We start from the raw sequence: 14,537 nt of genomic DNA, 5'->3' as shown, positions 1-14,537 counted from the left end.
ATGGGACAGTGCAGATGATCTGGCCCAAAAATCAGGCCTAGCCATTCATCATGTGGCCAGTGTAAGAAACAAATGGGCAGAGATGAAGCCAGTTTTTTCTAGCCATTCATTTGTTTTAAACATTGTGGTGAACCTGACAAGTAAACCCACTAGATATTCGGGCTAGGAAATTTACATTTTGTACTCACCTGATGGACTGCTTGGATATTGCATGTGTTTGCCATATTAGCATGTGCACTAGTGTGTAGATAGGTAGGGCGGTACATGTGTGGGTCAATAAAACTTGTATATATACTTTATGAGAAATGATCTAATAACCTTAGAGGACTGTAGTTATAGTGCTCCGAGCTGCATTGGCACAGTTGGTTGATCTGGAATGACCATTAGGCCCGTGGAACATTTCAAGGGTTACCATGTGAAGAAGCACACTGATTGAATCATTTGGTTAATCCATAAGTTGGCCTTCTTTTGACAGCCATCAGTTTATTAAGCTATGGATTTGATGGTTATGATTGTCTGATGAGAGTTATTCTTAATAATTATAGACAATCCATGATGAGTCCCAGAGAATAGATGGCTCAAATTGTTGATTGGACCTTTCTTGACATAACTATTTTGACCGTCTCTTTTTTATTCTATTGATTGGATGGTGTGAATCATCCAATATGTGTGTTCTTTGTATGGTAGCTCTTGAATTGTGTTGTGGATCTAATGGATAGCCCAGATCGATCTATTGGATTGTCCAAGTGGGCCAATGCACATAGAGAATCGTTACTTGATAGTTAATAGTGCTCCTACGTTTTTCTCTCCCTCTGGCCTCCATGCTGATGGAAATTCCGAAAAGATCTCCCAATCACCACTCTAGTGGGAATTCCCAAAAGATAGATCTCCCAAATTGGGAGATCCTGGCCCTCTGATTGGTAATCAGTATCATACGGAATATTTTTAAGAAAAAATATACAACAATGGTTCAAAACAAAGCAAAGGTCAAAATCAAATGGCTAGGATCTTCTAATATGGAAGAATTTTGAGCATCTCCCACCCACCACGTGCCCTAATTGTATGTGGTGGGCAAATCAGGACACCATGCATGTCTTAATGTAGTAGGACTGCAATGCTCATTATTATAAACCAGAAACTAATATGCTGAATAATGAATTTGTAGTTTGCTTGTGATTTCGTATTACTTAACATGTTAGAATTTACTAGCTCATTTTTTCTTAAATTCTTACATGCATCCTATCAAATTTGTGGTATGGTATGAGTGTATGACAGGAAGTGGGACCACTTCAAGGTTGAAGCAGCTGGGCATGGAATTCACTGTCTGGGTGTTTAAACATGTAAGATTTGGTTTATCTGTTGAAGTTGGTATCTCTACATCCCTCTATGATCCCTTGCTGTTATCCTAGAGTTTTTTCAGTTACTAAAGCATGCTTTTGATGTTCCATGCAAAGTATCATTTGATGTTTTATATATGGCTTGGATAACATGTGAGAAGTCAATTATTAAATTTGCACTTATTTTATTGTTCCATGCAAATACAAAACCCTTGATTTTGCATGCATATCATGCATAGAAAGGAGTTAGAAGATTTTATTCAAAAAACCAAAAAGATAACCTTGATGACAATCAATCATCTCATAGTGTAAAAAAGAAAAGAAAAAACTCTTAAAGAAGAATGGATTGCCCTATGAATTTGGGTCCATTCGACACTTAATCACTTGATTTTTCACTATAACCACATGAGGCAGGCTGGCAGTGTTGCGAATTGATCGATTGTTACATTCCTGCCACACGACCCATTTTTTGTTTTTATTTTTGTTTTTTGAGAAGTGACGATAATTTTATTAGAGGAGAACCAAAGGCCCAAACTACAAACAACACTTACATCCCAAATAGAAAAGATCAAGCACTTTGGTCAAATTCCTTCATACAAGAGACTCACTCTAATACAGGCATATTAGCGCTCTTATAGACTTCTACCTTTTTCCCGCATTTGTTATGAAAACACTGATAGTTCCTCTCTCCCCATATCGCCTATATAATGGCCAATAAAACTAACCTAACTCCACACCACATTCTCTTTTTTCTCGAACTCTGCCCAAATCTTAAACCAAAAATAGACCCTCGATGGACCCTGACATTACCCAACATGTTCAAAACAAGCGAAGAATTCCTCCCACAACTTTGGGATGAACAAGTGATGGACGAACAAATGATCCACCGACTCTACATTGCCCCCCTCCCCCCTATGCACATAATGCAGCAGTTGGGACCACCCTTGATATTTTCCAAAGGTTATCAATTATGAGGATCATGATCCTACCCATCAACCATGCAAACGCTGCGAAATTGGTGGGCAAACCAAAGGACCAGGTGAAGGACAAAAAATCTTTACTCTCAGCAGACGAGGGAAGGCGTAGCAACTTGTAGAAGGATTATATCGAAAATTGCCTTGATTTCTCTAGTGACCACACCATGGAATCCTTTTCTCCCTTGGTTGGCTTGAGACCGGGGGGTTGTTATTTGCTGGCAATTACCTCTCTCCACAGCCTTCTTTCCTCTGAGCCAAACCTCCACAACCATTTACCTAGCAGTGTGAGATTCACATGTTCCATGTCACACCTCAAAATCTAGACTCTTGTGGACAACACGAGAAGCCAAGTTTCTGGATGTTTGCCGGAATATGTCAGAGTATAAATACTCCGCATATTCCTTACAATCATTATAATTCATATTTTCATGGAAATCATGGCATAAATAACAGGAAAATAAATCTAATTCCATTTTTAAATAACTATTCTAAGTTCCATTCACCAAAGTCCAATCAAGCACGAAAATAAAATCCAAGTTTTGTCCTCCCATGAGGGGACTTATTACAATTTGAATTTAAATAAACTACCATTAAAGGAAAACAAAAAATAAATAACATTTGACTGAGTCGCGTCAGCTTCATTGTCTGCCATCTGTTGCTATGATCCAATGTGTTCCTCTCCCTGGAGCTCTTCCATGGGATCGTCACCTGCAAAGTCTGCGGTTTTTCTATAAGATGAATGAGTTGCCTAGGTTCGGCTCGGTGAGGGAGTCCCTCCAAGATTAACCCACAACAATAACATAACCAACATGTGTATAATTCATCCAAAACTTCCATATAGAATCTTCTTAATGTAATGCATGATATGCATGCTCTAATGGAGGTACCCGACCAAATGAAACAGGGATGGCTGCGCTTTCCCCAAAACAGGATCCCCATACTTTCGGCGGAAATAGGAATTCCCACGCTTTCACTAATCGCTTAGCGCCACTAGAGGTTCCGAACCCGCTAGTGAGACGGTGAACCCACCACTCTCACAAGCTCCCATACCCAACTAATGAAACGGGATCCCCACGCTTTCATTAGATAGTGTACAACTAGAGAAATAAACATTCCCACTCTTTCCTCAACTAGAAACAAGACTCCCACGCTTTCTAGGGAATCATGGATTACCACGCTTCCTCCTTGTAACACTTAGAGGGGTTGATCCACCAAGTCGGATCCTAGTGAATGCATGGTTTTAAATCCAACCTTTAGTTAATCCGGTTTAACATCCAATTAATTCAATAGTGCACACATACTCCAAGTTACCACTAGAGCTGTACACGAGCAGAGTTAGTTCGGTGACTCGCTCGACTTGGCTCGAAAAAGCTCGACTCGACTTGGTTACTCGGATCGAAACTCTATTCGAACCAAGTCGAGCCATTTTTTGGGAGCTCGGAACATTTCGAGTCTAGTCCGAGCTGGACCTAGCTTGACTCGGTATTGAGCTCGACTCGACTCGGATCGAGTTTTAAGTGCATATATAAGGGTTTAAAAAAAACAAAAACCCTCATTCGCCCGACCCTAACCCATTTTGCCCAACCCAGAGCAACCCTAACCTAGCGAGCTTCCAGTGCTCAAATCGCCCGACCCTGACCCATTTCTCCCTCCCTTTCGCCCAAATCGGCCATTCGTTCGCCCAATACTCTTGCCGTTCTCCACCGCCCGGTGATATTCCTGCTTCCAGCGTCTGTCCGGACGACCTCCTCTCCCAAAGTGAGTCATCTCCTCCCCTCTCTCCATTTTTTTCCGGCGAGTAGCGTCCGTCTGAGTAGTGGAACCCATCCGACCAGCGACCACTGGCTGGGTGGCTCTGGTACAATCGGACGAACATCTGGTTTGGTCGGACGAACCCATCCGACCAGCGACCATTCGACTCGAAAACTCAGCTCGAACTCTGCTCGAACTGGACCGAACTGCTGGCCAAGCCGAACATGAGCTGCTGTTCCAAGCTTGAAGGCCGAGCCGAGCACGAGCTGAGACTCAAGTTGTCCAAGTCGAGCATGAGCTGGGCAAAGCTCGGCTCGGCTCGACTCGTGTACACCTCTAGTTACCACCACATCCACCACCAACTCATGGCCCGACAATATAATATAGTTGTTCACAAATTGACTCACAATTCAACACAAATGTCCACACATGGACCCACAATGCAACACCATTGTCCACACATGGACTCACAATTCAATATGATCGTCCACACATGGACCCACAATTCATCATAACTTGTACATGTGGAAGTGTGGCTCCTTGGGATGTGGCATTCTCAAAACATGTGTCTCATCATATAATTCACCACATAAACATCTCAAGTCTCAGTCTCATATAGTTTCATCATGATAAACCTTATAACATAGCATAATGCATGTATCTCACAAAAAACAATCCCAAATTCATGTTCACATGTTCACATGTACTCAAACATATGGCACTTCGAAAATTTCAGCAACATAGCAATACATCAAACTCATGGTAAACATCATCAAATAGCACATACACGTTCCAAGTTAGATCCATCAAAACTGCATAGTATGGGGTTCATGTTGAACTACTTTGGTGGGCGAACCAAGTTGACTTGGTGGGTTAACTTGACATAACGAGTTGACTTGCTGAGTTATACTTCCCCACATTTGATCACCACAAGTACACAAACTACGTGGTTTCCAACACCATAGATCATTGGACATAAACCCACGTACAAGTAGTTTGAATCCCTAACCTAGCCTTGTTCAATCTCTAATCCAAACACATCCATTCATGTAATTAATCACTCCACACATGATTCACAACATTAATTCATCACAAATCAGAGGTTTAGTGTAAAGGATTTGAACCAAAACAATCAATCAATCAACAATTGGAAACAACATACAACTACATGAAGGTTAAGCTAGTATTGGGGAAAAGCTAGAAGGGATCCTCACCTTGGAAATTGGATGATCTAGATGATGCTAGGATGATGATAATCACATACCAAGAGACGAGGTGGGACGTCCACTATGATGGACGGTTTCATGTGGTGGGCGTCCTCTCTTTCCTTCTCTTCTTCTTCTCTCTCCTCTCTCTTCTTCTCTTCTTCATTGAGAAAGGGACGTGAGGGGGCCGAAGAAAAGAGTTTTAGGCGTGGAGTGGTTGGATGTGAGGATGGGAGAAACTAGCTTCCCAAAAAGAAGCTTTATGGAAGCTTGCGCAAGGGGGAGGGACGGCTGCTGGTTCTCTCTCCTCTCATGGGCTGGGACACCCAATAGGGCTGGAAAACGGATTGGAGGATGTGGGCCCCACTTGATGTTGATTGTTAATAAAAACCATTCAAAAGTTTTGGATTTCAATGGGCTACAAAGTGTATATAGTAGTTTCTCGATTGGATGCTCCCATTGGCCTATGGGTCAAGTTCTTGATAAATGGTTGATGGGCCTGATATACATATTCCCACTTTTGGGCCTTCTAGGAGTTGTTGATCAAGGATATGAAACCATAGAACTGGTAAGATTTAAGAGATCTTTAAGTTTTATGCCTTGGTTTGATCATAGGACACCCAGGTGGGCCAAACGGACTTGATCTTGATTAAGGGTCCACACATGGTGATCAGGGTCCAAAATTAGAGGAAATGCATAGTCATGATAGGCAAACGATTGGGCAACATTTGGTGGTTGATCGATGGTGGGAAAGGTCTAAATCTTAGATTCCACCTATTACATCAATAAGCAGAAACATGCTTTAGGGTGATCATCATTCGATGGTGTGGGATCATAGATCGGGGGTCCACGCATGATGATTGGGGTCCAAAATTGGAGGAAATAGGCAAACGATTGGGCAAAATTTGGTGGTTGATCGATGGTGGGAAATGTCTAAATCTTAGATTCCACCTATTACATGAATAGGCATAATCAGGCTTTAGGGTGATCATCATTCGACGATGTGGGATCATAGATCAGGGTCCAAATTTTGTATAATCTCATAGTCATTTGAGGCCAAGCTGTGGTCAAAATTTGGGTTGTGATTGACAGTGGGAAGTGGGTCAATTGGATGGACCACCTTATGGAATTTGGGAAATTTGGATATTTCAAAAAACGGGTAACTTGGAGTTTAAGAAAAAGGCTTATCAAGATGAGGCATTCAGATCACACATTCGGTCCATGTGATGGGCGATCCAAGTCACTCACATGAAAGGAAACACTCGACTACAACTACCTATTAACTTTTCTCACTCGATGGACACTAAAATCAAGGGTGAAGGGGCTGCCTTGGAAATTAGGCCACTTTTACTATGATCCAAGAGCTGAAATTTTAGGTGTACGATCAAAACATGATGGATAGGCTTAGGTTAAAGTTTGGTGGCGATCAGATACTCAAAAAGGGTTAAAGGTGAGCCATTCACATTTATGGGCACTCAAGATCTCATATTTATACACCTCGGATGCTCACATCAATCCTAGGTTTAGGGTTTACCACCAAGGCGATCAATTTGGTACGGCTACTTTCCCAACTACCTTCCTTGATCAACGACCACATACACTGCTAGGTTAAGATCTCCATGATCATGTGGCCCGCTTGAAAATCTACCCACATGGCGTCGTTACACACCTAAAACTACACCTACCTTTTGGACATATTCAAAAACTATCTACCCGATTGATCAAAAATCGTGAATTTGGATGGTCCAAGAGCATTATCGTAAATATTTCTGATTTGAGACTTTTGGGAAATCTAATGGTTCTAAGCAATTCTTACAAATGGAACACTATCAAAATCTCTACAAATAATTAGTTATTCATGAAACGAGTTAAAATTCCTGTTACCTAAGGGAAAATACACATGCATACCAACATACCGAATATGAACTTAAGCAAAAACATCCGGGATGTTACAATCCACCCCCCTTATAAATAATTTCGTCCCCAAAATTGCTTGATCTATGTCTTCAAAAGGTTAGGGTTATTATCTTTGATTTCATCGTCGTCCAGCTGTGACTGTTTAATTTGATTACAAGGAATGGTCTTAGTCACGAAGAATTTGCTCTTTACAATTTTGGGTGCATACAGTTCTTCTAGGTACATGATGTTGATTTTCGGCTTCATCCGTTCCCTATTGATCACATGCGCTGATTTGATCACACTTTCCTGACTACCTTTTCTAATATAGACATGAATTTTCCGCTTTGAGGGGTCTGTGAACAATTAGATGATATCAGCTTCTTTGGGATGACTTGCAAAATTTTCAGTCATTTTAACCTTTTTTTTTTCCTCATCAGCATCTGGCTAACGATGCGGTGTACGATAAGAATGTTTAAAAATGCTTTATAGTTGAATTTAGCAAGCGGAAGGAATCGTTCCTGCTACCCTTGAAATTTAAAACACGTGCTCGTGATATATTTCTCGTCTTTAATTATCTTTGATTCATTCCGGTGTCTATCTAAAATTTGGGGTCATTACATTCCAAATTCCTTACCTTGGACCTCTAGTGCCACTTTTGCTTTATTCATTACTTGCAACCTTCTAATGTCCAAACCTCCCTCATCCTTAGCTTGCAAATCTCTTCCCACCCCCATTAAGTGGAATTTCTATCTTCTAAGCCTTGCCACAAGAAGCCCCTTTGAACGTTCTATAACTTGTGGTTGACATGCTTGGGCATCGGAATAAAGCCATGAAGTATATTGCCATACTTGCAATTGCTACTTTGATTAGCCGCCCCCCGCCTGCCCCCCCCCCGCAAAATAAAATAAATAGATGCTGGCTCTTCCACCCTTATAATTTCTTTTCTACTATTTCAATCACCATGTTCCACATTTGGTTAGCTGGTCGTCCAATGCACAAAGGCAATCCCATAGAAAAGGATGGGAATTTCCCAACATCACACCAAAAGCTAGTGCATATTTCTCTACTTCAACTTCCTCCATGCATATCCCTAGCATCTCTCTTTTAGCCAAATTAATCGTTAGCCTCAATAGCCCCTCAAAGCATCTTAGGATCTGGTGCAGAGGTGCAGATTATTGATTAGACCAAAAAAGTGTCATCCACAAACTAAAGGTGCTAGAAGAGGATGTTAGTCTGCTCAACTACGAAACCGTTTGTAAGACTAAGCTCACTTCCTTTTGCCAACAGCTTGCTTAAAGCCTCTTCCACAAGAACGAAAAGAGAAGAAACCTTTTGCATTTCCATTCACCAAGACTGAGAAGTTTCCTAGCTGATACACTCCCATATCCACTTCCTCCAAATAGTGCCAAATCCCATATGACTTATTAGGTAGCGAAGAAAGTTCCAATTCACCATGTCATATGGCAAGTCTACTTTGCACATTACCCCTGCTTCCTTAGACTAGAGTTTCGAATTGATGCATTAGTGAGCTGTAAGAGCCTTGTTGAGAATTTTCCTCTTTGGTTTTGCAAGATAAATGCATCCTAGAACCTTCCTCAACCTGGTTGTGAGGGTCTTGGCTAGGATTTTGTATGGGCCACCAATGAGACTAATTGGGTGGAAATCTTTCACACTTTCAACACCTCTCTCGGAAATGAGGGTATCTCGGGAATGAAGGTAATGAAGGAAACTCCTATGTCCTTTAATATCTTGCCCCTCTAATAGAACTCCACAATGGATACCATAACATCTCTCGTAGCGTACTCCCAAAATACTTGGAAGAAAGCCATAGGACAACCATTTGAGTATAGAGCCTTATCCCAACCAAAGCCCTTAAGTTGCTTACAAAACCTCTTCCTCCTCAATCTCTCCAACCATGCTACTTTTGAATCCTCAATAAGATCAAAATTGTTGGTTGTTCAATTTAGGTCTAAGCTACCCTTCATTGAACAATAAGGTGGAGTAGATGTTTACCATTCAAACATGGCTTCTTTTTCTTCTATTTGAACTGTATTTACCACTAGGCTCTGAATTCTGTTGATTTTTTTTTTTTCTAGCCTTTGCGACTATGGAAGTATTTGGTATTCTTATCACCTTCTTTTAGCCATAGTGCCCTTGAACCTTTGTCTCATTTGATTTTTTTTTTTTTTCTTGAAGATGCTTATCCAGCTCCACTTTCAGTAAATGCATCTCCGCTGTTTCATCTTCCGACTGGGAATCCTCCTTGTTGTCAAGGCATTGAATCATGTCCAAAAGTCTATCCCTTTCTTCTTAAAAAGAGGCCCCGATTGATTCTTCGCATTCTTTAATATTTCCTTTAAGAACCTTGAGCTTGATCAGATGGTAGCCAACCCTCTGTTCCACCTGAATATTTTCCCACCAATCTTTGATTTTAGCCACGAGATACCCTTATTCCAGCCAAGGTAACTCAAATCGAAAATTTAAACAAAAGTAAAGTATTCTAGCAAATGGATTAATAATTTATTAGATTGAATCTAAACAAAAGAATCAAAGTATAAATAACCAAAATAAAAAAAGGGATCTGTTTCTGTTTTCGTTTTTTTTTTTTAAAATTTTTAATATATATTTTTTCGACGGGGAGGTGCGCTACCCTCATATTGTTGATGTGTATCGCATGTATCGATGAAACATGGGAAGCTTTATAAAGGGCGCCTGTACTTCGCATTAGTCACATGTGATACTGTCGTACCGATAATATCGGCTGATATTATTGATATTTAAAACATTGGAGTAATCCACGCTACTCCAATATAGATGAATTGGAGAACAATCTTTCTGTTTCTGCTGCCACATATTTAGGGATTGGAGTGGTTGAAAGGATGTGAATTGACATATTTGTTAAAACATTGTACTACCTTATGGATATCTTGGCCTGCACAGTTATACAAAAGTTCTTTTCTATAGTCTATGATCTGTATATAAATCCCAAAAGCCATCCAATTGGATTTGCGGACCCAACAGTCAAATCGGGTCTTCTACATGGGCCATCTAGTTAGATTTCCAGGCCCCACAATCTAACTGGATTGTATCTTTGCCCTATAACTTCAATTGGCCACATTTGCGTAGGCTTGGTCAAGGCTCTTGAACATCTCTTCTTGTGGCTGTCCTTCCTCTTGTTGTGCTTCCTCTTCTCGTTCCTTGTCATTTGTCCCTTTGCAATAGTTGATGCTCTTGGAAGGGCATACAACTACAAAGTGACCATTATCCACATACTTATTATCAGAGAAATTGTTGCCGTCTCTTCTTGATGTCTTCCCCTTTTCACTATTTCCTTTGGGATCGTTTTCCATTTGGTGGCTGATTGCCACCACTATTTGTCAAAGGAACATTCTAGGCATCTCTAGTATGTTGTGATGTGAAGGTACACGGAGGGTAACTGTTTAGGGTGGTTGTGTATCTCGGTGTCCAATCCCCTGGCTTGAAAATTGCTGTCTGGGAACAACTTTCTTAATTTACTCTTGGATTCATAAGGACATCCGTTAAGCTTCATCCGCACGTTGATGTTGATTTGTCATAATTTCTTTTTGAATCTCTCCATGTTGACCATCACGGTTACAAGTCGTGGCTTGTCGCGCATTCTCTGAAACCATGCATCGAATCATCATATTGTAGTGCTTGTCTATATATTCCCCCGTGGTGAAGTATCCTTGGTGTAATGAGATTAGGTCTCAAAATGTGACCTCCTTAAAGTCAAAGGGTAGCAACCACTCCATTTTACTTGTCTCATCCTAGGTGCTAACAGGAGGATGTTACCCCATTGCAACTGTGTTTCCATATGGTGCCACCAATTTCATGCTGTCATTCACTTTGATTGTAGCGAAGCATATTTTCAGACATACCACCTGTAATGCGGGGGCATTTTCACATTGGGCTCGAGTGTGGTAGCCTGTGGGATGTGAGGACACACTCGGGGTGGGCGGCCCGTGTGAGGCGGTACCCATGTGATTTGGGGCCCACGAGGGGGGTTCGGTCGAGGTCCTAATCCATGAGATGTGGGGCCTGGGTTATGAGATAAATGGATTAATTCGCCATGCTCTAACAGTTTGAGCTTTTAGAGCAACTGGTTAATTGTCCTGCATCAAATTGGTATCAGAGCGGGAGGTCTCGTGTTCGAGACTCCTCATCGGGGGTGATTAATGCAGGGGCATTTTCACACCGGGCTTGAGTGGGGTCGCCTGTGGGATGCAGGGGCACACTCGGGGTGGGCGAGGCCCACGGGGGAGGTCTCGTGTTCGAGACTCCTCATCAGGGGTGATTAATGCGCATTTCCCACCGGGCTCGAGTGGGGTAGCCTGTGGAATGCGAGGACACACTCGGGGTGGGCGGCCCGTGTGAGGCGGTACCCATGTGATTTGGGGCCACGAGGGGGGTTCGGCCGAGGTCCTAACCCATGAGATGTGGGGCTTGGGCTATGAGATAAATGGATTAATTCGCCATGCTCTAATAGTTCGAGCTTTTAATGCAAGTGGTTAATTGTCCTGCATCAACCTGATATAAGCTGGCATGAATGTAGCCAATTGTGGGAGGTATTTGGATCTAACTTCCCAAAGAACTCTGCGATCTTTAAATGTTAGTGTTTCATTGGATCTTCAATATGCTCAAAGTAGCCAGGTTCAGGATAATATGGCTGATACGGATAATACAACTGTTGTGTTGTGGTATCATGCCCGTGGTCCTTTATATCGTGGAGGATAATATCTGGGCTGTGGACGAATCTCCTGGAAATAAATTTTAACTAAAGCCTTGCATCTTATGACTACTCATACTGAAGTTGCATTCCCTATCTTAGTTCTGCTAACTTTGCCTCTAGGCACAAAAGCCATCCTCTAAACCTCCAGTTTAGCATTGGTCTCCTCTTTTTTCTCATTGGCTGTCACCACATTGTTAGTAAACAACATATCGAAGTGACATCATCTGGGATACTACATAATGGTGATAAGTGATAACAGTAATGTATAGCAACTTAATGCAACTTCTCTTATATTTTTTCCCATCATAATGACCTGCACGTGAGGCTTTTATTATCTATATAGAGAGATTTGACTTTCCGTTCATTTCCCTGAACCACATCTTGCTGACAAGATTTGTGGGAAATCTGGTTTTTCTCTTGTAGGCAAACATGGATCAGTTGAAGCTTATGGGCCCCGTTATATTGAGTGGAATTCTGAGATCTCTTGATGGCAATTCAAATACGGAATCAGGTTTTTACTTTGTTGTACTTAGTCCTCACTTCATTCTTATGTTTTTGTTTTCTGCATGAATTGTTTTTTGAAACATTAATTTATGATTGATACGCATCTGAGAAGAAATTCTGATCTGGTTCATCATCATCATTGTTGTTGTTGTCATCATCTAAGCCTTATCCCAACTAATTGGGGTCTGCTACACAAATCCTCTTCATCCATTCCACTCTATCGAGGACCATATCCTTAGTGGAACCACAGGTCATCAACTTTTTTCTTACTGCCTCCACCACCATCCTTTTTGTCCTTTCCCTTGCCCTTTTGAGCTTTCAACTTGGACCAACTCTCTCCTAACCAGTGCAGTTCTTGCTCTCTGTTGCACATGGTCAAACCATCTAGGTCTACTTTCCATCATCTTATTGCCTAATGGATGCCTAACTACATCTTTTTCAGACGTAATTGCTAGGGATGTCAAATCCTTTGCCTTTCAAGCGATTGGGTTGCTAGCACAGCGCATGCCTCAACTTTTCAGGTTTTCTTTCCTCGCAGTGTTACATTCTGTTTGATTCTGATTACTGTTTTGAACAGCTCGTTGTGAATAACATGGTTTCCATTTTTTCAGAGATAAGATCGACATGGCTGTTCGCCTTTTTGATGCTTTGAAAGCAGAGAATCAATTTCTTCGTCTCACCATTCAAGAAGCAACGAGTTCCCTCGCGGTAGCTTATAAGGTACACATTTAAAAAGAGTCAAAACCTCTAATGCTCCAGTTTTTCTTGACACTGAAATGGCTTACACATAGAAGAGTCAAATATGTCACACTGTATATTCTCTCAACTCCTGACGGATCTACTCAGGCAGTTTTACTTATTTTCTTTTTTAGCATGATATCATCAGAAGCTAATATTTAAGTTAATATGTGGTCTTTTGACATTTTATTCTCTCAAAGCCCAGAGTGATAGGTTATTCAGTTGAACATTCAAGGTAGATTCACCAATAGGGTGGACTTCTTTCTTGTTTGTAATGAATTGGTGTTAGTAAAATAAGTCCTGCCAGTTTGGTTATCAGGTAGGCCATGCATGTTAATTGAATGTGGGTCATTGGTGAACTCCTTTTATCTGTCTTTCATATACATTACCCACCTTCTGAACTGGCCAGGTCTTACACACGTGTCACATTGGCATGTCTGAGAAGATTAGGATTGACTGTTCTATGAGTTGCCCTTCCTCTATTTATCGTTTTGTTTTTGGTATACAATGGCTTGCTGCTCTGTTACTGCTGTTGTTATTGTATCTGAAATTTTCTTGCCTGAACATTAGGAAGCTCCCAAGGTGGTCCTAAATGATCTAGAAGTGCTTCTGCTGGAGAATTCTCAAGTGGTACAAACCTCCTGCTTTTGGAGCATCCTATGCTTGCAATTTGCTCTCTGTTTTGTTAAGAAATCAGTGTCTTTGGTATAAATTGTTCAATAGTTATTTTTAGCTTCAGTAAGAAGAGCCAACTCCTTAATGAACACTTCTTATCTTGGATGGTTACAAGGAGCAAAGTGAAGTGCGGTTCTGCGCAGTGAGGTGGGCAACGTCTTTATTTGATATGCAGCATTGTCCAAGCCGGTTTATTTGTATGCTTGGAGCAGCAGATTCTAAACTGGATATAAGGTCTCAACTGTTTCTTTCTGTTATTCTCTAACTTTCTTTTACAAATTTGGTTTATGTTTGATTTTATTTGGAATTGTGGAACAGGATTCGTGTAGCCAACCCAATTAGTTGGGATAAGGCTTAGATGATGATGGTTTATGTTTGATTATTTACATCTGTACCTGTTTTGTATTTTTGTGTTCCTATAGATTCCGCATTACTCATTTTTCAGTTTGTTCATGAAGTGTCATGTAGAAAGATGAATTGGGGGTTGGGTGGATGAGGGAGGGATCACATCCAGCCCATGTACATGAACTTTCACATGTTGCCCCTTAAAAGTTGATAACCTCTCACTTGTGTTTCACATTTGAGCTGTGCAGGAAGTGGTTCCAGAACATTGATAGCCACCGATCTTATCCAAAATTGGCCCACCTGATGAGTAGGGCCCACCTTTTGTTCCACTCAGATGTCCACACCTGATAGGTTG

The 14,537-nt window shown here is 41.2% G+C and overlaps 1 protein-coding gene across 1 annotated transcript in view; it reads left to right on the top strand.

Moving 5' to 3' along the window:
• The window catches only part of LOC131226734 (uncharacterized), a 106,024-nt gene that overhangs the window by 20,952 nt on the left and 70,535 nt on the right, over positions 1-14,537 (top strand). The window contains exons 9-14 of the mRNA XM_058222418.1: positions 1,276-1,340; positions 12,344-12,431; positions 12,867-12,945; positions 13,036-13,144; positions 13,733-13,792; positions 13,953-14,071. Of these exons, the coding sequence (XP_058078401.1) occupies positions 1,276-1,340; positions 12,344-12,431; positions 12,867-12,945; positions 13,036-13,144; positions 13,733-13,792; positions 13,953-14,071 (520 nt within the window). The remainder of the gene's footprint in view (positions 1-1,275; positions 1,341-12,343; positions 12,432-12,866; positions 12,946-13,035; positions 13,145-13,732; positions 13,793-13,952; positions 14,072-14,537) is intronic.

The sequence above is a fragment of the Magnolia sinica genome, chromosome 15 (assembly GCF_029962835.1).
Source record: "Magnolia sinica isolate HGM2019 chromosome 15, MsV1, whole genome shotgun sequence".
Taxonomy (NCBI): Eukaryota; Viridiplantae; Streptophyta; class Magnoliopsida; order Magnoliales; family Magnoliaceae; genus Magnolia; species Magnolia sinica.
Note: the sequence above shows the minus strand (reverse complement) of the source record. Positions and strands in the feature narration are given on the sequence as shown.